Here is a 26,744-nt window from a genome sequence, read left to right on the forward strand (position 1 = left end):
ATACTCCCCATGAATCAACATGAGCCAATGGTTTGGACTATGTTACTAAAACTTTCATACAGTGATGCAATATAAATTAAAAAGGCCTGATTTTGCTCTCAGACCTGCTTGGTACTGTAGTTTAATAGATTTAAAGGAACTAGGCTCCAACCTACATAAAAATAAGGCTCATATTCACAGAATTTCCACTAGAGATCATATTTTTACCAAGTAAGGTTCTAATGAAAACCAAACACACACCTGTTAATATAGAAAGCATGACACTTCAATGGGACCTTACAATTTCTTCATTTGTGTACTGAAATACCTTCACCTTTTTCTGTACGTTTTTGCTTGCCTTCTACTATACTGTTATGAAAGGTACAATAATCCTGACTGAACCACACCTGCGTAATAATTCCATTAATTTTGAATTGCCTGATTTTCACATTGAGATATAGTTGACTTAAGTCACACCATGAACCTGCATATACCAAAATAGTGCTAGCAAGAAAAAAGAAACCCCTTTTTTCTCTAAAGTACCCAATTTTCTGTGTGACACCGCACACAAAGGTATCTATAATTTTTAAGCCCTAGCAATTTCAAAAGGAATTTAAATTTGCGAAGCTACAGATGCTTTGACCGTAGTAACACTGAAGTTTTCAATTAAAATGTTTACAGTAGTCAATGTGCTCAAGCTGTACTCCTGCAAAGAAACTGTACAGCTCTACCAATTATTAAGTGTCATTAGGAATTTGCTACTGACTCTCAAATATGATGTTCCATTGAATACAACAGGGTATAAATCAAAACACCACACACATCTACTGTCAAGATTCTCAACTATTACAATTCTCCAGCTAGGAGACCAAGGTTTTGTAATAACAAAGCAGAAACCTCTATTATTGATTTTTTTTGTCTTTCATGCAACATCTCTGCTGACTTTAAATAGAGGGTGTGTTCTTCCCTGGAAAAGTGACAGCTGCAGACAATGCATATGGAGAAAGAACGATTCTTGGACATTACGGATACTACATGTGACAGAGACACAAAGGGAAAGGTGAGTGAATGTATGTGAGCGCATGTGAGTAAAAAAAAAAAGTAACCACATGCTTGAACAGACAATAAAGAAAGTAGATAAGGACAGATGAAAATTTAAGGGGAATACTAATAATACCAGATATCTGTACACAAGCATATTTATACACTACACACTTGGCTTACTGTAAAGTTTGTGGGCAGACCAGGGTACATTATACACAGCACAGGATTCCTGCACAAACACAGGAAATAAGAGCTGCAAGTGTGGACGAGGCTCAATGAACAGAGAACGCAGGTCACTGCTGCCCACGGTGAAGTGGAAGACACTGAGCACACTTCATCCACATGTGCTTCCTAATATTTGTGTAGCTTTGAAACTGACAGCTCCAGAGACATTATCAATGTAAGCAGCCCGGTACTTCTCGATACACATTTAGGGCCAAGCCTCAGGTGGAAGTGCATCAAGTACACTTCTAGATGCCCTGGGTACAGTGCTTTGCCTGCAGTCGCTTCTCCAGAAGGGCACAGGGTTGCCCTGAGTTTCTTATTTGCTTACTTCCATTCAGATAACCAAGATCTGAGATAGGAAAAGATATCTCAAAAGCAAGAGTCATTTCCCCTCCCCTTCCCTCTCAGCCATCTCCCTCTCACTCAAAGTCCAAGAAAGATGAAGGTATCTTTACTGTAGTCAATAAGCTGCGGCAGCAGACCAATCTTTCCATGAATAACAACATCCATAAATACTATTTTCCCAGGGGCTTATACCTCAGGCTAATTCACATTACTGTCTTAGAAAGTACAAGCACCAAATTAAGCTTCTGCCACAACGGGGGCATCTGTTAAATTTCACTGAATTTGTAATTACCATTTCTGATCACGGAGGGGAGGGAGAAGCAGACCTCTGAACAGGAAGGTAAACTGCTGAAAGGACAGGTTTAAATGGTTAGCAAAACCTGAACAAACACACATGAATTCAGTTTGCTCAACAAGTTACAAAAGAAATAAACAACCAAGGGCCGAAGTATATGGAAACATCATGAGCTTTGTATCAATATTTCTGGAATTTAACTTTGCTGTGTTCAGCTTTGGAGCCCCCAGCCTAAGGACATGCACCTGTTGGAGCAAGTCCAGAGGAGGTTTCATGAAGATGAACAGAGGGATGGAACACCTCTCCTATGAAGATGGGCTGAGAGAGTTGGGGTTGTTTAGCCTGCAGAAGAGAAGGCCTTGGGGAGACCTTACAGTAGCCTTCCAGTACCTGAAAGGGGGCCTACAGGGAAGCTGGAGAGGGACTTTGTACAAGGGCATGTAGTGAAAGGACAAGGGGTAATGGCTTCCAGCTGAAATGGGGCAGATTTAGATTAGATATAAGGAAGAAATTCTTCACTATGAGGGTGGTGAGGCACTGGAACAGGCTGCCCAGAGACGTTACAGATGCCCCATCTCTGGACATATTCAAGGCCAGGCTGGATGGGGCTTTGAGCAACCTGGTCTAGTGGAAGGTGTCCCTGCCCATGGCAAGGGTTGGAACTGGATGATCTTTAAGGTCTCTTCCAACCCAAACCATTCTATGGTTATCCAACCAGAATTCCACCAGTCATTTGCAATGTGCTGTCTTCTAGATGAGTATCAGTTTTGACATTAAGCATCACTACTGAAATTTCTATTGCTCTCAGCAGTTTTGAGATGGATGTGGTATTAGAGCTTATGCTTAATAAACTATTCAGCATAGTAAAATATAGTAAAATGCATCTAATCCAGAAATACAAAGAAGATTTGTAGCTTAAATGTTAATATCAGAGATGACGAGACCATACCATGGGTTACATTTCTAAGATCTGATACATATTTGTGTCTCTCTTAACAGCAGTTAAAACTGCTTACACATTTCATGCCTGACCTTCAAAAGCTTTCTCATTTAATGTATTTATTTTTGGTAAGAGAGTAATAAAGAGAAAAACAGCAATTAAGAGCAAATATTCTGAATTATTAATTCTGAAGCATTAGACTTATTTATTTTGGGGCAAAATATTAATAAAATTTCAAATCAAGACAAGTTTTTTTTCTAATTATAACAAAAGAATGACTATGCAACATAGGTTTAACATGTAGCTAATGTATTAACTGGAGGCTTTTTATTACTTGCTTTTTCATCTGCTCCGTACCTTCTCTGTGTGATCTGCCCTATCACCGTATTTTGTTCAATATTACGTACCGATTACTATGGCATTACTTGCAATAGTTAAGCTAAGCAAATACATATATTTGCAAAACTGAGACTTTAGATGACAAGCTCAATGTGACAAAGGCCTCTGTGTTTGTATAATCCCTAACACAACGAATGTGCTGACACCTCCGGGACTTCTAAAGTAAATAATTAACAGCCAATTCACTGTCCTCATGAAATGGGGAGACGGACATTTCATTATGGTCTTTTCAGCAGATTTTTCTTACCAACTCTCACACAAACACAGGAGACAAATATTTGTTATATCAGGAATTCAGTACAGCTGTGGCATAAATAGTATAAATATTAATTGTGGAAGAGTTTCTGCAACAAAAATTTCAAAGAAAAATTGGTAGATACGAAACTTCCCCTTTCAAGATCAGGCTCCTTTAGAAAGCAATACTGATGCAGAATTCTAGATGGGAACTTTAGAAGTCAGCAATTGCTTTGATTGCTTCAGGTTCCCTCCTGCAGCTATGGCCTTCTTGCAGACCCAGCTGATGAGGAACAACAACAACAACATGAAATATAACTGCTCCTGAGAGTCAAGCTAATACAACTCCCATGCTTAATTTAATTGCAGAAGAGAGAAGCAGAAAATAATGTATCAGTTCCCCTTCAGATCATTCAGTATTAATCCTATATGTAATTTAATAAATGCATTAATGTTTTCAGTTCTCATTAATATCAAAATACATAATACAGATTAAAAATGTTTACATATGACTGTTAGATGTATATACTGTTTGCAACTAGTAAAAGGGTTATTCTTGAGGTTGGTGTACTTCATGCATAATAAGCCAATTTAAAAAAATGAAATTAGGCATGTCACTAGACTTATCTTTTTAAGTATTTACGTATTGCTAAGTTTAGTGCTAATGAGAAGCTCACCAGAACCATACTGGTCAGTTGGGTACTTTAAGAAAGTCAAGGAGTATGACATTTAATATTTTGTATAACAAAGCAAGTGAAGGCAATTTTTTTCACATATAAATTACTACACATTTTTCATTGCAGGCTGCCATTCTTCCAAACGTATTCCCTACAAAACTGATGAAAGGTTATTTTTCTAATGTATGACTTATTCTGATCTCACTTGCAGCTGTATATAATCAGAAATAACTTCTGAGGTCAACAGAGCTTATCAGTCAAATCAGTTCAACTGTTCCTTTGAAGTATATTAAGGCTTGTTCTTCCCACACTGATGTTTACCATTAAGAAAGTGAGCTGTTGACCAGCCATATATGAGACAAACACCTCAGATCAAACTGTTTATAATCTATTATTAGCAGGCAACCAGATGTGCTCACTCCACATGCAAAGATTTGCAAGACAGTACAGCTGCAGAGAATTAACAGACACTATTTCATCATATTAGAATAAACAGAAGTTTTATCATTGACAGCAACTGGCAGAATAACTCAGCCCTGTAATGGCCAGGAGGGCTGTCTTACACAACAAACTAGTAAACAGACCCTTTGTGGGGAGTATCTCTTCTTTCAGAACATAGTGGAAACGAAAATTTTCCCATGAGCTGATCTTGAGAAAGACACATTTTTGGCCCGATTCCATAGTGAAATTATTAAAAATGCTTTCATAGTTGTACTTTGGCTGGAGAAACTATTAAAATAAAAGGTAAGCCTTTTTTACTTTCATTTTGCTGGCTCAATTAAAAGTCAACTCAAATGTAGGGCAACTTTGGGCATTCAGAATCCTTTGCAGTTGTGACAAGTTTATTGCTGTTATCACATGCCCAATAGCCATTAGTAAGGTCAGGTGAATTGTTAAGGTTAACAGTTCACTTTTTTAGCTTGCCATTAACGAGACACTCTCTAGTAATTCTTCCCCCTGTCAGCTACTATTTTGACCCTCAACATTCTACTGCTTTTATATGCAAAGTATATCCAGGTGCTTTTCTTCAAAGCTTAGGGGGAATATAAAAAACCCTACCTATCCTCTGGAAAAGTTAGTTTTACCAGGGTAAAAAAAAAAAAAAAAAAATCATCATTAAACCTAAAACTGGACTAAGAAATAGTTTTAGGTGCATTTTTGAATATTTTAACGTAGACTTCCACTCTTCCAGTAGAGAGCAGTGTAGGATATTTTAATAATAAAACAACATCTGTTTTCTTTTGTCATCACATTTCAATCTTTTAACAAAAAAAAAAAAATCTTTCACAGTGCCACATTTCTTTTTTACTCTGAAATCCCTGCACATTAACAGTTCTCTTTCATGCAGTTTCAAATGCAATTACAAGAAAAGAGTGCTTACCAAACTCATACAATAAAGAAAGGAAAAAAGTAATGCAAAACTGCTGGATACCTGCTGCCAACATTTGACAAATCAGCTCCTTCTATAGCAGAAGTCGAAGGGATGTTGATTTACTGATGAAAGGAAGACAAATGTATCCAGCATGCTGATAACATCAGAATGAAAATACATAATATAAAACTAGAATGAAAGAGAAGCGGGGCCAGTTTGGAAGCTATGCAGAAAACAGATGAACAAATGTCTAAGCTGTTAATAACTTCCTAAGACATGAACAGTTTTTGTTCAGCCTTGTATGCCTGAGTCTTCTCTGCCAATTGAACAGCAGAAGTACAACATAGACTACAAAATACACACTACTTTATTTTGGGTTCCTTCTCTCTCCTTGACCTACACTCTAGCTTCCCACCTGTAACAGCTTCCTTGGTTCTCTACCAATACATGTTTTTGCCAGAGTACATAAATGTTTGGATTTTTCCCTTTCAGGGAGCACTTCTCTAACGACACCTTAAAAAAACCTGCCTCTCCCAGGCATGATTGCTGCTCAAATGAGAGCAGAAAGCAAACTCGTCACATGAAAGTATGAGAGAGAAAAGTGCCACAGACATCAGCACATTGCCTGAATATCCCCTGCTTGTCTGACATGTAATGTTCTGCACAAATGGTGACTCTGACCCAGGAAAAACATTCTATGTATTTTTCTGAGGGAGTGTTCGAGTACTACTTGCAAAAAATGAAGGAATGTGTGATTAAAAATATAAAGGAAAAAAGGTCTGCTAATGCAAATCTGATGCAGCAATGTAAAAAAACATGTTGTGCTTAATTTTAAGCAACCGCTCAACAAGCCACACTGGTTTAATTTGTACTTTCTTCTATTCTCTATAGGTGTAGTAACTAAGAACTCTTTACTATCAAATGTGTAAACCATCACGTCAGTCTTTAAATTTGATGCTCTGACTAAATGATGAAGGATGTAATTTGGTAACTAAATCTTAGCATGTCTTTGAACAGCTGATGGACATAGACAGTGTAGACATTTCGGTGGAGCAGTACACCTCATGAGGCTCTGGATGTGGTTCTTGCCAGGAACCCAAATGTCTGGGAGCAGGAATATCTAGAAACATTCTGGTAAAGATGCCTGAGAAACTGAAGACGTATGGCAGTCCTAATCCAGCCTACAGCTGTCTTCTAACCCATGTTTAAATTTGATGAGAAAAGAAATTATATAGCTGCTCACTGGGAAGAAACCTGAAGTGTGGCCCAAGTAAGCTAAATTTAGCTTGGTGTAATATTAAAGGCAAAAGAATGAGATTAATTAAACCAGGTTATTCTTCCTCATGTCCCACTGCATTTTAAGCCACAGCCAGATGGGAAAAACTAAAAGGCACAGAAAAAGGAGAATACCATAGCGGTATACATTTATATTAACATAACCAGTTTGTTTGTAAGCAGAACTTCAGGAGAATTTAGGACACACTTTGTAAATAATCAAAACTTGGACCTTCTCCATGGAGATCAGTGTGGTCATATGCTAAGGGGACTATCAACAAGGATATATATTCAAAATTAAACCAGATTGCAACACAGCTACCAAAGCTGTTCTTTGCATAAAAGCATCTGATCCTGAAGGTAAAATAATGTTAAGAGATAGAGCTAGTACCTCAAACAAGGAAGATAAGAGCAGGCTCAAATACAGAAAGCAAGCAGAAAAGGTAAAAAGCTTATCTTGTCAAGATTGTCACTATAGAAAACACCAGTTGTACAAGAAAAAAACATCCAGTATTTCTCCAGTCCATCAATCTACACAGCACTTCAGAAGCACATCTCAAACCGTATCATGCCCTGAAGAGCTGTCAGGCTGAATCTGACGATTATAATGATGCTGAGGTGGTGATAGGGGGGCATACACTGCTCTCCCGTTGCACACACCATTATCAGCCACCTTACTGCTCCCCAGATTTTAGCCACAGGCTGAGAATAAGCATATCTACATGCAGACTTACTTCTACCTCAAACAACTGGATGAGGAAAAACTAGTTCTTTGGCTCTGCTCTGCAGACTTGTTAGCTGGAGCTAACAGTTTACGGCTGGTCTAAGGGGTCAAAGGTACTGTTAGAAACTTTAGAACCCAGAGACTACCTTTGCTTTAACTCCCACTTAATCTCTGCAGATGCTAACTAGCAACACTGGCAAGTCTAGAGGGAACTCCACTGCACTGCTGTGTGTGGGGGGGAAAAAAAAAAAAAAAAAAAAAAAATGTTTTCACTGTTCCTACTTGTATAAACCCACTAGGCTACCTAAACTGACATTACAGCTATCTTCTTTAGCGCTCCCACAAAGCTAAAGGACAGACCCCTCCTTCACCCCTTCAAAAAAACCCGATCTAGTACAATGCTACAATTAAAGGAACAGCAAGATCAAGATCCCAATCTCACAACAACTTTCTTAAGAGTTACCACTATAACACCCTGTACAAGACATGTAAAACTATTGTCCTAATTTCTGTCTCTCTTTTGCCCTGCTGTGATCAACCCACTAGTTTTCGTAATGCCACTGTTCCTTTAACTGTGGAATGTACTGACCAGCTCTATATTAGCATTCTGCGGGCTATCCAGCTTTTTTCACAAAATATAGCAAGTTAAAGCTTGAACTTAGTGTTATCAAGCTCCATCTGTCCTGCTGACTTGTTTTTTTTTCCTGTTGCAAATATTCGGCCTATCAAACAAAACCTCCCCAAGAACAATGAAAACTTTACTGAAACAACAAAAAACCCTTATGAAGAAACAAGCTTGTTTCAAATACTTGACAAGTATTTGATGATAAAACGAATCTTCATTAACAAAACTGGCAAAAATGTTCTGCTTTACCAGTAAGATGAAGCCTTCTAAAATTTGGAGCATTTTGATTAACTCAGAACTTCTTTAATGGAATGAGACAGCTGAATCAGGGGTGCACCTCTGAGCCATGTGAGTAAACAGGCCATGAGGTCTTTCAGAAAGCAGCTGTTCCTTCAGAGAGGTATTTCCCAGATGACTTCATTGTTAGGCATGAATCTGAGCACACACTTCAGATTCCTTCTTTCATAACAACATGTACAAGAATAGCCAGGAGTTTCCACGTGGAGTTTCAAGGTGGATTGTGCAATTCTGAACGTTCAGCTTGCAATAACTTCTTCAGACTGAAGCTGGACATAAAATTATTACAGCCTTCCTCTGTTCAATGTAAATGAAGTTGTGGAAGAAACTGTGATGGATTTTTATATATAGTGTATATATATTAAGACAAATGGAAAAAAGTATTGAAGTTACTCTTTTGTACTGGAAAATATGAGTATCTTATAAAAGCAGAGATAGAATTCCACAGGCATTTTCAGTTTTGTCAATAAAGTTTATTTTGCTCTAAACTAACTACTACCTCCTTTGTCCTTGACTAACATGATAACGCTGAACTTGTAGTATCACACTCTTTTGCCATGGCAACGTGCAATGACATTATAAACACAGAAACAGGAATTCCCTGCGGGACAAAACACAGAAGTAGTCAGTTAGGAACAAAATTCTCATTCAAACACAAACAGCCTTAGTAATAGGAACAAATAACTATTGTCCAATTACTCTCAGTTTATTAAAGCCCTTTTCCAGTTTAATGCGAAATATAAAATTGACTATTTTAATGACATTGCATCTCTTCTGAATCAGGACTTGCAATACTGTGAGCCTTACTGCACTATAGACTAGGATAAATGGCTCGAGTTTTAATTCTTGATTCATAGAAGCACTTGGCTGTCAAACAGAGGACAAGCAGTGCACCAGGAAACAGTTATTCTGGAGAGAGAATCACGAACGTGTGGAGTTAGCGCTTTAAGCTTTAGCAGCCTGGAAATTTAATACCACTTCTGGTGCTCTTTTCAGGCAGTACAAATTTTGAACATAATCTGAACATTTTCTTTTAAACTATCATTACCACAGAAGATCATCTGCTCTTTCAATTCTAGTATAACAACTACTTTTGTGTTTAGCAAATAATTTATACATATATCCTATGAGAGAGATAATAGGCACCACAGAACAGATGTATGCACTGAGGTGTATTAAAGGATAGGAACATGAAGTGTGATCTACCTTTGTTGTTTGTTTGTGGTTTGGGTTTTTTTTTTTGTTGTTGTTTCCTAAACTGTAGTTCCTATACTAAGAACCACTACATTTGTAAAAAAAAGAATGAGCCTAACATTTTCTTCATAAAGCAACTTCAGTGTGGAAATATGCTGAGTGAATGTGTAAAGTATAACCCATAAACACATGGATAATCTACAAGAATGTACCAAAATAAGAGCCATATTCACATAAATTAATAGCAGTATTTTGATATAAGTGGGCAAGGAAATATCTGTGTTTTCTAACTAAAAGTGTCTTTTTTCTTTGCTCCTAAAAACTACTTCTGAAGCTCCATCTACTACTTTAAATGTATTGTTAATTTTACATAAATGGCACCTGTATATGTCTGAGTTACTGTATTCACAAAATACCCTCAGAAATTTTCAGAGAATATTTGGCTGGGATAGTCAAATGAAAAATCAGATCAGCTGTCTATCTGTGGAAGTTAAACAGAGAGAAGGTCCATGCAGCAGAGAAGGAAAACACAGGAGACAAAGCAAAGTAGTAACTGCGACCCCCAAATTGCATCATGTTTGAAGTTCTGACAAAGTATCTTTGAATAAAGTGGGTATTATGTGGGAAAAGAAAAAGGATAGGGAAATCAGCACCAGTTCTTGGTGCTTTGATTATTTGAACTGAAATGGGGCAATAGCATGAAGAAAGCACACCTAGGGACCAGCTGAAAGAGCAAATGAAGAACAGAGGCTGAAGTGTACCAGAACATATGGAAGCTTAAGACTAAATGGGTGGCACTTAAACACAGCAATTAGCATTTTCATCTACCACAGGCTTGTGACCACAGTGTAAGATAACCTGTTAAAGAATCTTCAGGAATCACATCTAAGATTTTTATGGAATAACATAAACATATTGGAAATCTTTCTTTCAAAGACTGGGAACAGACCCCTTAACACACCTCTGCCTCATTACCTGTGAATGTCCTGTCTGCATAAAAGTCAAATCCTACTCCAAATTCCTCACCTTCAATTCCATCACAGATTCTGGAAGCAAGTACTTCATGGGCAATGAGCCTTAACAAGAAAAGCAGTTCTTACGTTGGTTTAGCTGTACTGGATCTTTCACTTTTCCTGCATGTAACTGAAAGTGTCTTCTCTGTGATGATTAGTGTTTTATGAAACTCTTTATATTCTCTCCTGTTAATCTGTTTTTTTAGAAGAAATTGTCTTTTCTTCACATAATCTCACATGAAAGCCAGCTATAAAACATGTGATCAACATAATTCAACACTTGGCCTTCAGGCACTTCATGAATATCAGTTAGTTTTTTTCCAAAAGCTAGTTGGATGAGGGCCATTTCTTTTAAAATAATACTTGGAACAGAAGGAACTGCCTCTTTAAGCCACCATTCTGTAGATATTTAAAACAAATTGGCAGAGCACTACCTAAACATAGAAAATATTTTTCCCTCTAAACAATACAAATTAGGGGACTGGATATTTTTTTTTATTAAAGATTATTTTAGCAAACTGCAAAAAGGTTTAATAGTGACTACTTGACCCTGACAACATCAGATATGAAATACAACCACTATTATTGTGACCTTAAGATCCATCAGCAGATGAGATGTACATCTCAGATGAACTGTTCTATGAGAACATGAGTTGGAAAGTAATTTAGAAATTATTTTACAATGGCAATTAATCCAACACTAATGTTGGCTGTCATTTCTTATTTCATAAAAAAAATATGCTTTTCACTAAAAGACCTATATTCTGGTGCTAAAGTAGTAAAATTAACCTTTATATAAGGATTTAGTCTTCTATAAATAGCAACATAAACCTTTATACTAACAGAGCAGGTATTGAGAACACATTTAGTTTTGAGCTCAAGGGATTCAAAGTAAAATTCAAAATTTGGGATCTGATTTGAGAACAGAGATTTGGGGCAGCTTGGTAGAAAACCTCCAGTATTACCTCAGTTCCCTATCTTTAAAAGGAGGATAATAATTCACCCGTTTGTTGTCTGCATTATCATTTAATTATTCCAACTGAGAAGAAAGCTCATGAGAGTCAAGTCCAAGGTCTTCTGTTGCTTACTTATTCTGAATTTATTCTGATCTATGACTATTTGCATCAGGGTAGCACCTAGAGCCTCTATGTCATTATTCTAGAGGGTATAAAAACATCAAAAAGATAGCCCTTACCTTCAAAGAATTTATGATCTAATGAACCGTGGTAAATTACACTAACCTTTTGGAAATGCACAGCACAATTTCAATTAGTACCTCTGAGTGTTACTGATAAAAATCAATATAAAACATTCAACCCCGTTCTCCCTTGTACACATCATTCTAACAGTACACGCTAATACAATTAAAAAGCTACAACTAGTATAAAATGAACAGAGTCCTCTCTGATTTTGAAAATAAAACATGTGAAGAGGTCTAAGTTTCCCACCTCCTTTTCTGGTTACCCAAAAGCAAGAGGGGGAAGATGCCAACCCCCTGAGACACATCACTAAAGGAGTAAGGAGGATTCACTTGACCACACACCAAAGCAAGACCACTTGTACAATCATTTAGACATCTGTTAAGGGTGGGGGGGGGGGGAAAAAAAAAAAAGAAAATCCAACCCCCTCCCCCCCAAAAGAACCCAACCACAAAAAAAACTAAAACCAAAACAAAATTCAAACCAAAACCCTGTACCTAGTTTTAAAGCTTTTAAAATTTATTTGAACATTAAGTATGCACAGGCAATTTTGGTGAATGCTTTTTCATTTTGAGACTGGGTTTGCTTTTAATAGTTGCAGTTCCTCAAAGCCTCATAAACTGCAAGTTGGGATACGGCCCCTAAATTCTGATTTAGGAAGACCTACACATTCCTGACTTCAATGGATTTTTATCAATAATCCTACATTCATGAGTAGACAGGACTTCCCTCCCACGTAATCTTATTAACAGAATGCTCTAATTACTGTGATTTGCTGAGTTACTTATCTCCATCTCCCTTGTATCTCCCATTTCAGAAGCACGTAAGTGCTACAGCAATAGTAAGTGACAAGGCTTTGGGACATTTTTAGTCCTCGCTTCAAGTTATCTGTTCCTTCAGTTGCAACCTTTGGCTCCACACATATCATTAAGATTTGATGTATACCCTTGTTTTCACATTTTCCATCTTTTCAGTAATACTACAGCACCAAATTGAAAAACAACCTGTAAAACTACAGGAATTCACTAGATTTGTTTCCCTTAAGGATCCAGAATGAAGAAAATATTACTTATCAAAAAGTATACAGTAGAAAAAAAACCTCATGAAGTTTAGACCAATGTAACCCATCACTCTCTGCCTTTTAGTGGCCAATAATAGTTTCTACTGAAAATGCAAAACATTTTAACAAAGCTCTACAAATTACTTCATGTAAATATTTTTCCTTTGCTATATCCCAAACCAGAAATTATTAGTTCCTCTACTAAGTTACACCTAAAATTCTCAGGATCAAAGTTCAAATTGCTTTTCAAAATAGGCCAAGGTTGACTTTACACTGTCTGAATTACAATAATCTGAAGGAGGAATTTCTGAGAGAAATATTCATTACAGTTCAGGATCCACAACGGACTAGTGTACGCTATTATTTTATTAAAGTTAATAAAGCGAGAGACCGAGGCTGGCAACTTGTCCAATGGTTTCTTGAGGATGAGTGCTTATGGAGACCAGTATATGTGAAACTTTTCTTTTCTGAATGGTGAACAGCTTGACTGTTGGACAGATCTCTGTAGTCTTGTTTTGTTGGTGAGATTGTATGTCCTTGTAGAAGTTTCTGTTCAAAAAGTTGTCATTCTCTTATTTTCTGTGATTCAGTTCTATTTATTTTTTCTAGGGTTTTTGGGACAGAGAGTTTCCAAATGCTTTTTGGTGAACAGTGGATGTAAGAAGGCGGCAGTAGCTCCATAAACATAGCAAAGGCTGAGCAAACAGGTAAACCCAGCTTTGTCAAAAGTAAAAATGGGAGATCAGGAGTTAATTAATCTGCAGGCCTGATTCTAATTTAAAGCAAGAACATTGTAGAAACTGCTGTGGGCCACCTAGCCCACGAGTACAATAATCCAGATGTTTGAACTCTTCAGACTATTAGTTCCAGTGTCAGACACGCCACTCACTTGACGGTCCAGAGGCTAAGAAACCTACTTTAAGAAACTTCACATTCAGACAGCTGACATGGAAATATAACTGTTCAGGAAGAATCCCCAGAGGGCATGCTAATGAGGCTAATTGGTAGTTTCAAGCAGCCTTAAGGAGAGGCAAGGGAATAAATATCAGCAACAGAGAAGGAACAGAAAGGGATGTGGAGAGTTGAGTAAACCTTTGCTGACCCAAAGGTCTTCAGAAATTCCATCCTTTTTCTTTGCACGCTTTTTTTTGTTCTGTTAATTCTGTTTGGACAAACCTCTGAGTTTTGTTCTTTTGAATGGATGTTCATAGCACTCACTGCCTGTTAGTCAACTGGTGCCTGCTCTTGCCCGTTGCTGAGGAACTCACGACTCCGACTATCTTTCACAGTAAAGCGAAGATTTATACTCAAAGACTAATTTAACTTTTAGTTAACACAGTATCTTTAGAAATATGCTTTAAATGATGCGTTCGATACTAAATGCCATATTATGAAGAACTGCTTTTGAAAGAAAGTTGCTATTACTACTGTAGAAAAACTTCTACTTGCCTTTTCTGTATATCATACATACACACAAATATATTCTTGTACTTTCAGAACATGTTGGATTAATGCTTCAACATGTGGCTGTCCTACATTCCAACAAACAGGTCTTCTACACCAAGAGTGTACTGGAAAGAATCATAATTTATACAACAAGTATAATGTAAAGAACGTACCTGGCACAGAAGGGTCTCGGGAATCATGTCATTAACCAGTGTAGTCTGTTAATCATGTCATCAACACAAGTCTTCCTAACTGCAAACCATGCCAGATAAATCAATACTATGTAATCCTCTGCTGCAGATTTTCAGACTTAACCAAAACAATGCACATACCTAGGAGATCAAACCTTACAGTAAAAGGCTACAAAAAGCCTTGTGCCTCATAATCCAGAAGTCATACGAATTCCAGAACTTTCAAATCCCAGCCTTTCTGCACCTCCAATTCCAAGATGAAATAGAGCAATAATATCCCATTCTTAAAGTAAAACAAAACATAAGGCCTCAAGTTACATCTAGGCCTGATTCTTCCCCATAGCTAAAGAAACTGAGAAATCTAGCAACAACAACCTGTGCTCCAGAAGCTTTAGAATCCCGTTCCTAATACTAACCGCAGCCCTCTACAACCAAGAGACCAGCAGTGTACTAAGCAGCAACATACAGCATTTTCTTGTATGGTCACATCGACAAAGCACTCTTCAGGCCCTGCAGAATAAATTAGGCCCTTTTCTTGTTTTATTGTTTTAAGACAATAGTTTCCCTTAAACTGCATTCACACTTTGCAGCTTAAACGAAACGTAACTTGAATGTGAAAGACAGCTAGAGCAACTGCTACGGTAGTAGAAGCCTCTTAGTAAGAGAGCAACATCAACTTTCCTCTTAAAGCCATGGGCCATGCAGCAATCTGCCAGACTGCCTAATTCCCAAAAGCATTCCTGCACGCCTTAACAGTTGACTGAGCAATCACCTGGACTTCACAATGCCTGGCACTACTCAGATACAAAAGGGAGTGTACGGAAGGTGGACATGGGGGCAGGCTACTTAGGAGGAATACAGAAACATTTTCCAGGCATGCAGGGATGAACTTAAGACAGACAAATCTTAGCTGGAGTTTAAACTGGTGAGGGCTGTGACGGGCAAGGAGATGGTTAGGAAAATGGAGCACAGCGTATGGCTAAGGGAGCTGCATTTGTTCAGCGTGAAGATGGTGAGGCTGGTGGGTATATACGCACACATGTAAGCCCGACTTCTAAGTTGCAGTAAAAGAAACTACAATTAAAAATGAGGAAAAAAAAGATCACAATGACAGGGATTAAGTACTGGAACAGGCTGCCCAGAGGCTGCAAATCGCTGTCCTTGCAGGTATTTAAAGCTCGATTATATGAGGCACTGCTGTGTCTCACCTGATTTTGAAGTAAGCCCTATTTTCAGATGGGACTCAACTGGATCATCTCCAGAGGTCCCTTCCAACCTAAATTATTCTTGATTCCTACATTTTTATTTCCAAAGCAAATCCTAATACAAATGCAACGTAGCCAAAGGACAACTCTAGTATTCAAAGAATCATAAGGCATTCCATCTTTCTAAAATTGAGGGTGTTTCAAAGTCCGACAATGAGCTAAATCTCTCGTAGTTTTGTGTTTTCAATCCAGATTAGAGTTGTTAGAAATCATATCTACAGTGCCAAATAACTGATTCTAGAACTTTCTACCCAAAAATGTGTCTAAAGCTGTTAGCTGTTTAAAAATCATATTTCCCTCAGAAGGGAACTGAAACTTAGCCTGCTTGAAGCCAGAGATGAGGAAAAGACTGTAATTAAGCAGCCGGGGTGCTAAAGAGAATGGATATGAAGGCAATCTATACGAGAGAAGCAAACTGCCTGGGTACAAAGGAAACTTAAAACTTGCTTAGAATAGGGAACAATCCAGGGCTGTGGTATGTTAGAGATCAGCTTCAATGCAGACCATGGGCTCTGTCCCAACCCTGCCTCACTACACTGTGTTAATATATTACTTAAGACATTGCTGAAAGGGACTTAAAATACTTCTCAGATCCTATATGGTATACATTACCGTTAATTCATGTGACCTATTTTTTCTTCTTGCTATGAAATTATAGCTTCCATCTCTTATTTGCATTGCAAATCTGTTTCATACTTGTAACTGAAGTACGCCATAGAGTACTTAGGCATTTCAAGCAAAATGAAGCTTATAGAGAGACCAAGGGATCGTAAGAACCTGAGAAGTTGAGAGCTCTAGAGAACAGATCAGTGGCTACTCTTCTGTCTTTCAGTTGCAGTTTATAATGTATTGAAAACCACAACCAATATTTTTATCTCACTCCCTCAATTAACTCTTTTTCTTTTTTACTAGAATCTACCAAAAGTATTTGACTAACACACGTGTTCTATTGATTGCTTTTCCTGAGAGAAGGAAAGAAACGAAACGTATATATTATATTAAACTGTCTTTCATTATTTCAGAAGTTTTGAAACTCTTTTTGGTTTTTATTAGCCCTGAGTGGTCAAATGACGATGCCATGCCAGGTATGGATATAGAGTGGGTGCAACAAATAGGCTATTTTCTGTAGCAGCAACCATGCTATTGCAGAATCTCCCCATGCACCCGGGGAGGACTGTGCAGTATCACACTGCAGTTGTGCTGGGTGAACAAAACCGAAGCTACACCGTCTGTAGTTTATGTTTGCCTAAAGTAAGCTGTAATATTTGTAAACTAAAAGTTAAGCATTAGGTGAAGCACCTTTACGAATCCTGTCTCTAATTTCGGTATATATATACATTTGTCTTCATACTAATCAATTACACTGCAGAATTAGCAGTATGTATACCTGTAGCATCCAGATATAAACTAATTTGCACTCCTACTCCTCCACTCTGCAAGCGTTTATCACCTTGCCAAATTTTAATTACTTGAATCTAAGTATTGTCTCATGTATGTTCTGCAAACATATACTTTTTTTGCATTTATGTATGATATCGCGAGCTTCAGTCAAACCTAAAGCTATCTGTGCAAGCTACACACAAACAGGCTTTAAGAAAGAAAAATTGGAATTGTTCTTAAACTTCATTCCTTTCTTAGAATCACAGAATAATAGAACCATTAAGGTTGGAAAAGGCCTCTAAGATTATCAAGTCCAACCGTCAACGCAACACCATCATGCCTCCTAAACTATGACCCTAAGTGTCATGTCTACACGTCTTTTAAATACCCCAGGGATGGTGACCCCACCACCCCTCTGGGCAGCCTGTTCCAATGCCTGACCACTCTTTCAGTACAGAATTTTTTCCTAATATCCAATCTAAACCTCCCCTGATGCAGCTTGGGGCCATTTCCTCTCATCCTACCACAAGTTACTTGGGAGAAGATACCAACACCCACCGAGATGATGATCTTGAAGCAGATCATCTTCTGGAGAATAAGAGTGATCTGGAGAGCCTCAAGTTGTGCAGCTGGGTATTTTACACATAACTATCAGAGGGCCATAGACACCTGGAAAGAAGCCGTACACGTGTTCAAACTGCACTGTTGCTATTCTGCAAATTTTTCTAAACTTCCCAGCCAGTGCTCAGTTGTAATAGTTACCAGTACTCCAGTTATAAGCAAGTCACATTTTTCAAAGCTTTCAGTAAGCAATAGTTAATGGACGTGAAAGACAAAACTCCAGGTGCAGATACACACAGATACCATACGCCACCACATGCCTACAAATTTGTGCAGAATGATCTTGACCTGCTGATGTGTAGAGAGGCATTGCGGGCCACTGAAACATACGCAACACGTGGTCCTACAGTCTTTGAATTTGTGTGCATTCATATGCAGATAAGATACACAATTATCTGCAAATAGTATTCAGCTTCCATTACTGTACAGTGATACATTATTGACAGAGAGTGAGGGGTGAGTTTGTGCTCAAAAGACTGGACGAAGACTTAGGAGGTGCAAACTTTATTCTTGCCCGTTTACAAACTGGTTATCCAACCTCAGGCAAGACAGACTGACACCTTTTCAAAAGCACTCAGTAACCCACAGAGCTTTCTGAGGAACTAGCAAATGTTCAGAATCTAAGGAAGCTGAAATATTCACCAGTTTTCAGAGACAAATGACAACTGAAACTACCTGATGCTGAACAGTTAAAATGCAGCTCCCCTCCTTCAGCTATTTATATGAAATGACATTTGTTGCTGTTGAAAGTTCAGATACAATCCTTCTGCGTCAGGCATTTATTTTCTAGGATATTTGTGGATGTAATGCTATCTTCTCCCATCATTCTCCCATTTTAAGTATGTAATCCTGTAAGCAGGATGGAATAGGTAGGTCCACTTCCCTGAAGCACAGAAGTCTGTTGACAGTACTCCTTACAGACTAAGTATTTTATGTTTATTTACATGATTATTCATCTTTGGTAGAAAGAGGCCCAAATTTAATGACTGTAATGTATCAGAAATAACTGAGAAGTTCAGATTTGCATTTTCTGTAAAAGCATAGTTTTCTGCTTTCATATTTCATTTGGATATTTCACAATACTCATTTTTCTTGTTCTTAAAAATCTAAATTAATTATTATTACACCCAAGACATTTTGATACTCTAAAAGTAATTGGAATTAAGTTATTAATTCAAATTATAATAAATTAAATGTAGGAAAATAAATTATTTCTTGTAATGCCCACTTCTATTTCATTAGCTTCTAATTTTCAACATTTTTCATGCTCTGTTTCAAATATCTTGCTATATCTAACTTCACCACATAAATTTAAGTATACTTTTTTAATAGCATGCCTTGTATCTCTGTTTACTTGGAAAAATCTATATACAATTTTCCCACTGCTATTCTTTCATTAATTATTTTTACTGACACAAAACCATGATCGTTCTGTAGTATGCTGACTGGAGAGAAAAGGAGAAATTGCTAATATAGGTATAACAACGAAAATTTGTAGAAGTGGTGCAGTTTATGCCATGAAAACATGGCTTTGATAATACCATACACTAATAATAGTGACATGCAGAAATTCAAAAGACATAATTGCACTTAGAGCCCTGCTCTGGTAGTTACATCAATTAGAAGCTGAATAATATTTTTGACCTAAAATCCTTGTCCAAAATGCCTGCTCCAGAAAAATATTATCTGACATTCCTCAATGATAAAAAAGTTGAAGGAATAAGAAATTGCACAAAGTTGAAAACCTAATCAAACTCTGTTTATTGAACTACAGTGAAGATTAATAGTGCTAGGTACTGTCAAGCAAGGTCTTTTTGCAAGGTATTTAGTATTAATGCCTTTTTTTTCCTCCTTCCTTTCCTACAGTTGCAATACAGGTCTAAGATATATATTGAATGATTATAATTGAGAGGAAAGATCATCCATGAAACTGCACAAAAATTCGCAATTAATTGCCATAAAAACCCCACAATAATACAAAGTAAGAGGCGTTTAACAGTCTGTTTTGGAAAAGCTTTGCTCATTTATCTTCAAAGTTCCAAATCTAAACTTCATCAACAATCATAAATATGAACATGACAATATCTGCAGTTTTAAAACAAGTTTGACATACACATTAGGACAGTAGCTCTCTCAGCACTTGGAAGCCATCACACCTCTTGGTAAAATAAACTCCCAAGGGTTTAACATGCCATCATGTTATGTAAAATAGCAGCTCTTCAGCCCAGTGTAAGGTCAAAGCTACTGACTCCACAATATACATATGTGTAGCCAACATAAACACCAGGCACGCAAAGCAGAACCTCTGATCTGCAAAACTGAAAGATGTGCATGAGGAAATTTGATATTAGCCAAAAAATAGCCAAGTAACTATAATGGGGAATAGATATATATAATTTACTACAAAGAGACAGAGTAAATATTGCTGTTTTGGGCAATGGCAACTTTTTATTAGCAGAAAGACATCGCTTAAGGTAGCATGAGTTACGCGATGACAACCACCAGTCCACTTTTCAGGTTGCAGTCAGATTCCATTAAAGTCACACCTTGATCAATTTGTTGTGGAGAAAGGAAACTGGCCTAAAATCAAGAATATTTACTTAAGAGCAAAAGAGAATTTTTTTTTCTTTAAAGTATGGAAAATAACACAAACATCTGTTCTTAGTTATGGAACATTACAGAAAAAAGATGACACAAAAGAGAAATTTTGGTTTGCTGTAGCATGTTATATCCTGGTAACATGAAAATTGCCATGCTACTACGTCTAAATGAGTCCTGTATCTCCATACTTGATAATATACTATAAAGATTCTAAATTATATTTTTGGCAAAAAAATTACGTGACCAGTATGCTTTAATTTGGAGTGATATAGGCAAGAAAAATATAGGGATCACAAAGTGAAGGCAAAATTATGACTTCAGTAGGCCCAGATTTCACCTCCAGAGCAGACTGAAATGTGTGCAGTCTTATTATCAGTGCCTCCAGCAAGACCAAGACTGGGGACGTCAGTAAGATTTTTTAAAAAAAAAAAACAAAAAACAAACACAACCAAAAAAACCCACCCAAAACACAAACAGTAACAACAAGTCCCAAACGAACAAACAAAATCCAACCCCAAACCCTAGACACTCATCAACTTACACCATACACCAAACTATGCTGAAACCCAGCAAATTTCAAAATAGGACTGGGTATGCTGGAAAGGAGAGAGAGAATAAAGCGGCTTTTATATTTAAGGGCATCCTTATGAGACTCGTGGGTCCTGGATTTTACTTCCAGAAGAAACAACTCTGCTTGTGTTTCTTTTTTCACAAAGAGGTTTATTGCCATAAGTCATCCTGAGTTAGTCTGTATGCCCTTAGAGATACATTACTAATTCTCTATTAAAAAGTCCTCTCCAATTTGTACAAAAAAGGCCAGAGTCGTCTATATTGCAGGGTTCTTTTAATTTCCAGTTAACTTTGCTAGGATTTTTTTTTTAATAACGTAACAGTCAACTTGAACTGCATTTTACCAACAGCTTGCTTTAATTCTTAAAGATGTCTTAGGAGTCAAGTAAACAAACAAAATCCCATCTTTTCCAGTTGTTCTTAGTAAGCTCTCCTTTTTCTGATCGTTTCGGAAGATTAGTGTCAGAGAAGATTAGTGTCAGAGAAACAATTTGTGTGTCTTACAAAGAAGAGAAAACAATGTTTTTCCTCCACGGTAATTTGCATTCAAAAAAACTATGTAGCAATGCCCATGGGAAAAGAACACCTTTGGTATTGCTTTCCATCAAATTGATTTGATTTTCTGAACATGTCATTCTTCACTCACATAATTACCTTTTGAAATAAATCCAACGAAGTGTTGTCTTTTCCTCCCAACAAATATAAAAGTTATATGAATAGAATGTTATAGATTTGGAAGTGGAACAATATGAACATTTGGGGGTGGGAAATCAATGAGTCTTTTCCCATACTTGCTTTATGAATGCTTTCTGAGTGTTTAATCATTGTTTCACAATGTAGTTACAAGATACAAAATCAATGGGATATTTTACTTAAAAACCAAAATGTTACAAAGCGCAGATAAGGTACTAATAGATACATGCTTTCCTCTTAAAAAGAAAAATATTGCAAAACTTAACGAAAATGGTACTTGAGAACCGAGGTGGAAACATCATCTAGATTTAATAATGTTAAGTCTGCATGTGCCAGCTAACCTCATAAAAGCTGTGTAAATTTATGCCAGGTCTCAATAAACAGACCCATTAAACGGACACAGAACTGGAGGGAACGCTTGGGCATATATTAACCTAAATAAAGGGAAAACTTCCTTGGACCAAGAGTCTTTCTAACAAGGTTGAGAAGAGACTTCCTTTGGATAGGAATTCCCCATCTCTTTTTTCCACTCCAGAAGTTGTTGATGTTGTTGTTTCTATGGTTCTCACCACCCTATCACTGCTTTGTTTATTCTAAACATTTTTTTCTGCATAGCTGTACTGACACCTATTCCCGAGATATGCTCTTACGAAAGTCAACAAGACACAAAAGATGAGGGAGGTTTCTTTTTCCTCTTGAAGTAAAGACCACAAACAGTCATTGTTCAGTGCATTAATAGAATTCATAGCTTCAGCTCACTCATAAAACAGATGGCACAGTCACCCCAGCAAGTACTCCTCCCTCTCAAAAACTGTAATATAAGCACCAAGGTGTCTGGCAGGGCTCTACAGTTAAATGTTAATACATCATTTGGTCAAAAATTCAGTTTGAGAGCACACAGAATAAAAACATGTTCACCTGGCAACTAGCAGAATGAGACTCAAATTTCCACTACAAACACTTGCTAACTGTGTGGCAATATTAAGTAAAAGAAAACTGCAAACACAGCAGCAGGGATACCAGCACAGGACACTGAGTCCCAGCCTGTGAAATAATTTTTATTTTTATATTAAAAAATACCAATCATATGAGAAATTTATCCAGAACAGACCATGATGGAATCCTATTGAAGTATCCTCCCAGTTTAGGTAAGTAATAGCAAATTACTCAGTTTACTCTGAGTTACTCCAATTACTATGTATTCCTCTCCTCCTTTTAGCCCACCATTTTCTAAGTTATTTTGGGAAGTCACATTTCCTGTGAACAGATGTCATTAGACTAATTGAAATATTACTGTAGAACTATGTTGTAACTAGGATAGGAAAGCATGAGTAAGAGTCCTTATTTTTACTGTGCAAAAATGCCATTATTATTCTACCATCTTTCCAGATTATTTGACAATTCAATATATCCAGCAGACAGGATTGTTACTCATTGCCTTTGCTGTTGTCCAAAATAAGTTTGCGCTATTAATTTTTATCGTACTATAAGCATGCAGCCTGATGTTAGATTTCTTTGCACTCAAAATTTCCATCCATTTAGCATCCATTAAAAGGAAACAGAGCATCAAGCAAAAGCGGAACACTGGCTTGCTTTCTAGAAAGCCATCAAATAATTCAGAACAAGAATCAACTGGCCGTTATTTCAGAAACAGAAATTTTTCATCTGCAAACCAGACATTTACTAAGCTTTTCTTCGCTACTTCATTTGGCTAATTCACATGTCTGCAGTTTTCAAATGAGAAGCAAGATAGAACATGCTGTGTTCTAAAGGTAAGAGGACAAAATAACTTCATATTTTCTTACCTTTGCATTATAGGGAATATAATGCTTTGATAAGGCTTCAGGAGTGTGCATCCATGTTTTGTCTACAGAAAAGCAAAATAAAAGAAGCACTGAATAGGTTATTCAATTGTTATGTTAACTATTATAGTATCTATCTAGAAAACATCAACAACCCTCCTTTTACTCCGATTTTACTACTTCTGTCTGAAGTAGTTCTTGGGGCTGGAGGGAAACGCAGTGTATCTCACAACTTCGCAAACATTTACATCAAAGAATCCGGTTACTTCTCTTGGGTATACTTCCCATTTTAACCAACTTCATTTACCATAAGAATCCCAACTCCTCCCCCAAAATTTATTTATTGGTCTAAGGTTGGTTGATATTTCTGCCTCAGGTCAGTGTTTTATGCATCCTGCTGTGGTTGTGTAAAGCACTAACTGCATTGCCGCACTTCTAATGACTTCTTTTTTCATGAATTGTGATTTCTTTGATGAATTATCAAGATATTAAAGGAACAAAGGAAATAATTTCAGAAAAATTATCAGAGCGATAACTGACAGAAAAAAGCCTTGATCCTTCTACAAGAAAAGAGAAGCAAGTCAGATTGTGGTAACTAATTCAGAAGTTTAGATCTTCTTTAATCTTTCCTTACATATCCTAAGTGAATTAGCATATTTTCCTTTAATGATTTTCACATCACAAGACACTGCTATTCTCTTACTTTTCCCGCTGCATGTTTCATATGATGACATGATGAGTTCATTATTTGTGAAATACATTTCCCTCTTCTTTCTAACGGCCATTTAGAATGTTCTACATAATTTAAGGTGGAATTCCAAACGTTAGAACAAAATTCTTTTTATTAGAAGTCTAGTAATATTTTTTTTATTTTCTCATTTGAAACCATTTGAGGGGGAAAAAAAAGTACGCATTTCCAAAATACTAAGTTGTATTACCAGCGCATCAGAGATTCTGTAACACTGAGTAGTATTTTATACTCCACTTATTGAATATGTAGTAGTATTTTCTAACATGAGACTACTCCTGTTTTAAGTAGCACGAATTAAAGTCACAAACCTAGAACTTTATTGAATTAAGTAAGAGAAAAATAGCTTAAAGTAAAACTCTACCCTTGGATATTCACAGACAATTCCCCTTGCCCTTACCAGGAACTGCAATTATAGCAGCTACTAATGTTTTTGTTAGTTACATGTAAGAACAGTAAAACCCTGTTCACTTCAAACTGGTCAAGAGCAAAAGGCTTTGACATTTATTGACACTAAACTAATAACTACATATTTTTGAATACACAGAAGCAAGAAAACTGTTAAACACGATATTCACTAGTCACCACATAAAAGGATCAAAACTGCAAAGCTAGAGAAAATTGTTTTGGTTTTTTTAAGCAAATTTCATTCTAGATTACAGTAATGTTCAGTTCCATTACTGAAGAGTGATATTATCACTTCTTAATTAAGGAAGCATGATTTGTCCATTCAGCAGCACTCATCATGCACTGAAGTGGCTCCTCCTTTCAGCTGGGGCTTGTGATTGGAATCCCGCAACCAAAAACCACATTCATTTCCCAGAATATTTTAAGACCTGAAGCCTGATTGTCATTTTGAGTAAAACATCAAAAGCTGAAGTTACGCACAAGTGAAAAATAACAATCAGTGTGAATCAGGAATATTAGAATAAAGCCTGACAACTCAAAAGATTACCATAAGCATTCCATTTCAAGTCAGTGCACTGCTGAAGGCCAGACGAGCAGACTGGTCATGGGACTTAAAGTCCCAGCCACAGAGGAAGCTGGAACATAAGGCAGGACTGCTCTGACCCATCATGCTTACTGCAGCAGAGTGAGGACCTGTGCAGTGCAAATTTCAGCTCCAAAATATGCATTCACATTGCTAAAGTCAGTGTTTTATTTACCTATTTCTTATACATCAACTATTTATTAGCTTCAGCAGGATACTGGCATGTTTATAAATACATAAAGGAAAATCCAATAAGAACACTCCAAAATGAAACACTGAATCTCTTAAAAAACAACTAAAAAACCCAAGCCAGTCTTCCATGCATTTCAGTGCCTAGTACTAGCACAAATAGGGCTATAGCTTCTAAAGCAATTTTACAGGCAGACGATTGACTACACAGGTACCAGTAAAACTAACTATTCCTTGCAAATGTTTCCTCCTCCCTTCTTCCCATCCCCAAAGCGGGGCAAGTTCAAATCCAAAAAAAGTAACTTAATTTGGGAGCAAAGTTTGAAATGTTAGTCTTAATTAAGCAGCTAGTGATCTTTCCAATATTATAATTAGGTACAAAGCTTACCGTAAAGCTTTCCTGTGAAGTTATCCACTTGCCTACCAACCTCAAACTGTAATGCTATAGGGATTCCAGCAAAGAAAGACACTGCTAGGAACGTGTTTCCATAACTGCTGGTACCCCTAGTTAGGGAAAGACAAGGAAATATGGATGGGTACTCTCAGCTCAAAAGGAAATCAGTAACTTAGCAGGGTACCAAAAAGATGCCTGGATTCTGAGTGTCTTGTGCCACTGATTGAAACAGTGAGTCAGCAAGCAGCATTCCCAACATCCAGATGTAGATCCACGGACACTGTGACATAGGTGTTACAGTTTTCCATTGACGTTAGAAGCCCATTTCCTAGAGGCAGGTGGTAATTACAGAGCAGTGGCACTTTCAAAAGAACTCTTAATGCTGAAGAAAATCAATACGAGGCAAAACTCACATTGATAGCAAAGAAATGTAAAAAATCATGCAAGCTATTATGGAGAAGTTTGTTACCAGCATCTCCTGAATTGTAAGCTCTGATTCTGGACTTATGTGGGACTCTGCTGCTGTTTGAAATACTGCTTAGAGTTAGTTTGATTTCACAGCAGTTAAAATACCAAATTTCAGACATTTTGCATCCAATAAATCAGAAAAATATGGAAAAAAAGAGAAAGCCTATGAAACAGGTATTCATTTAAATACCTGATGTAGATGTGGCTTTTGGTTGGCACGATCCCTCACTTCTAAAATTAATTTTAAACAGGTTTTCACAGCTTAGTATTTAATTATTCATTCTGAAGCAACAAAAAAATGAAACCCTACAATGCAAATCACAGTTCTTACTGTTATTTTATTAGTTATATAGCAGCAAGAGTTCTAGACACTTTTTGATAAATAAAACAGTAAGTCCTAAAGAAAGGGCCAAAAGCCTAGATAAAACTAAAACTGACAACTGCATGCATCTAACATAACAGTAGTAGAAAGTAAAGGGAGACTTGTG

The 26,744-nt window shown here is 37.0% G+C and overlaps 1 protein-coding gene across 9 annotated transcripts in view; it reads right to left on the minus strand.

The window, feature by feature from the left end:
• The window catches only part of GULP1 (GULP PTB domain containing engulfment adaptor 1), a 152,939-nt gene that overhangs the window by 43,723 nt on the left and 82,472 nt on the right, over window positions 1-26,744 (minus strand). For all 9 annotated transcript variants that reach the window (XM_075093968.1, XM_075093969.1, XM_075093962.1 and 6 more), the window contains one exon: window positions 23,470-23,531. In XM_075093968.1, coding sequence (XP_074950069.1) covers window positions 23,470-23,520 — 51 coding nt within the window. In that variant the 5' untranslated portion in view covers window positions 23,521-23,531. The remainder of the gene's footprint in view (window positions 1-23,469; window positions 23,532-26,744) is intronic.

The sequence above is a fragment of the Phalacrocorax aristotelis genome, chromosome 5 (genome assembly GCF_949628215.1).
Source record: "Phalacrocorax aristotelis chromosome 5, bGulAri2.1, whole genome shotgun sequence".
Classification (NCBI taxonomy): Eukaryota; Metazoa; Chordata; class Aves; order Suliformes; family Phalacrocoracidae; genus Phalacrocorax; species Phalacrocorax aristotelis.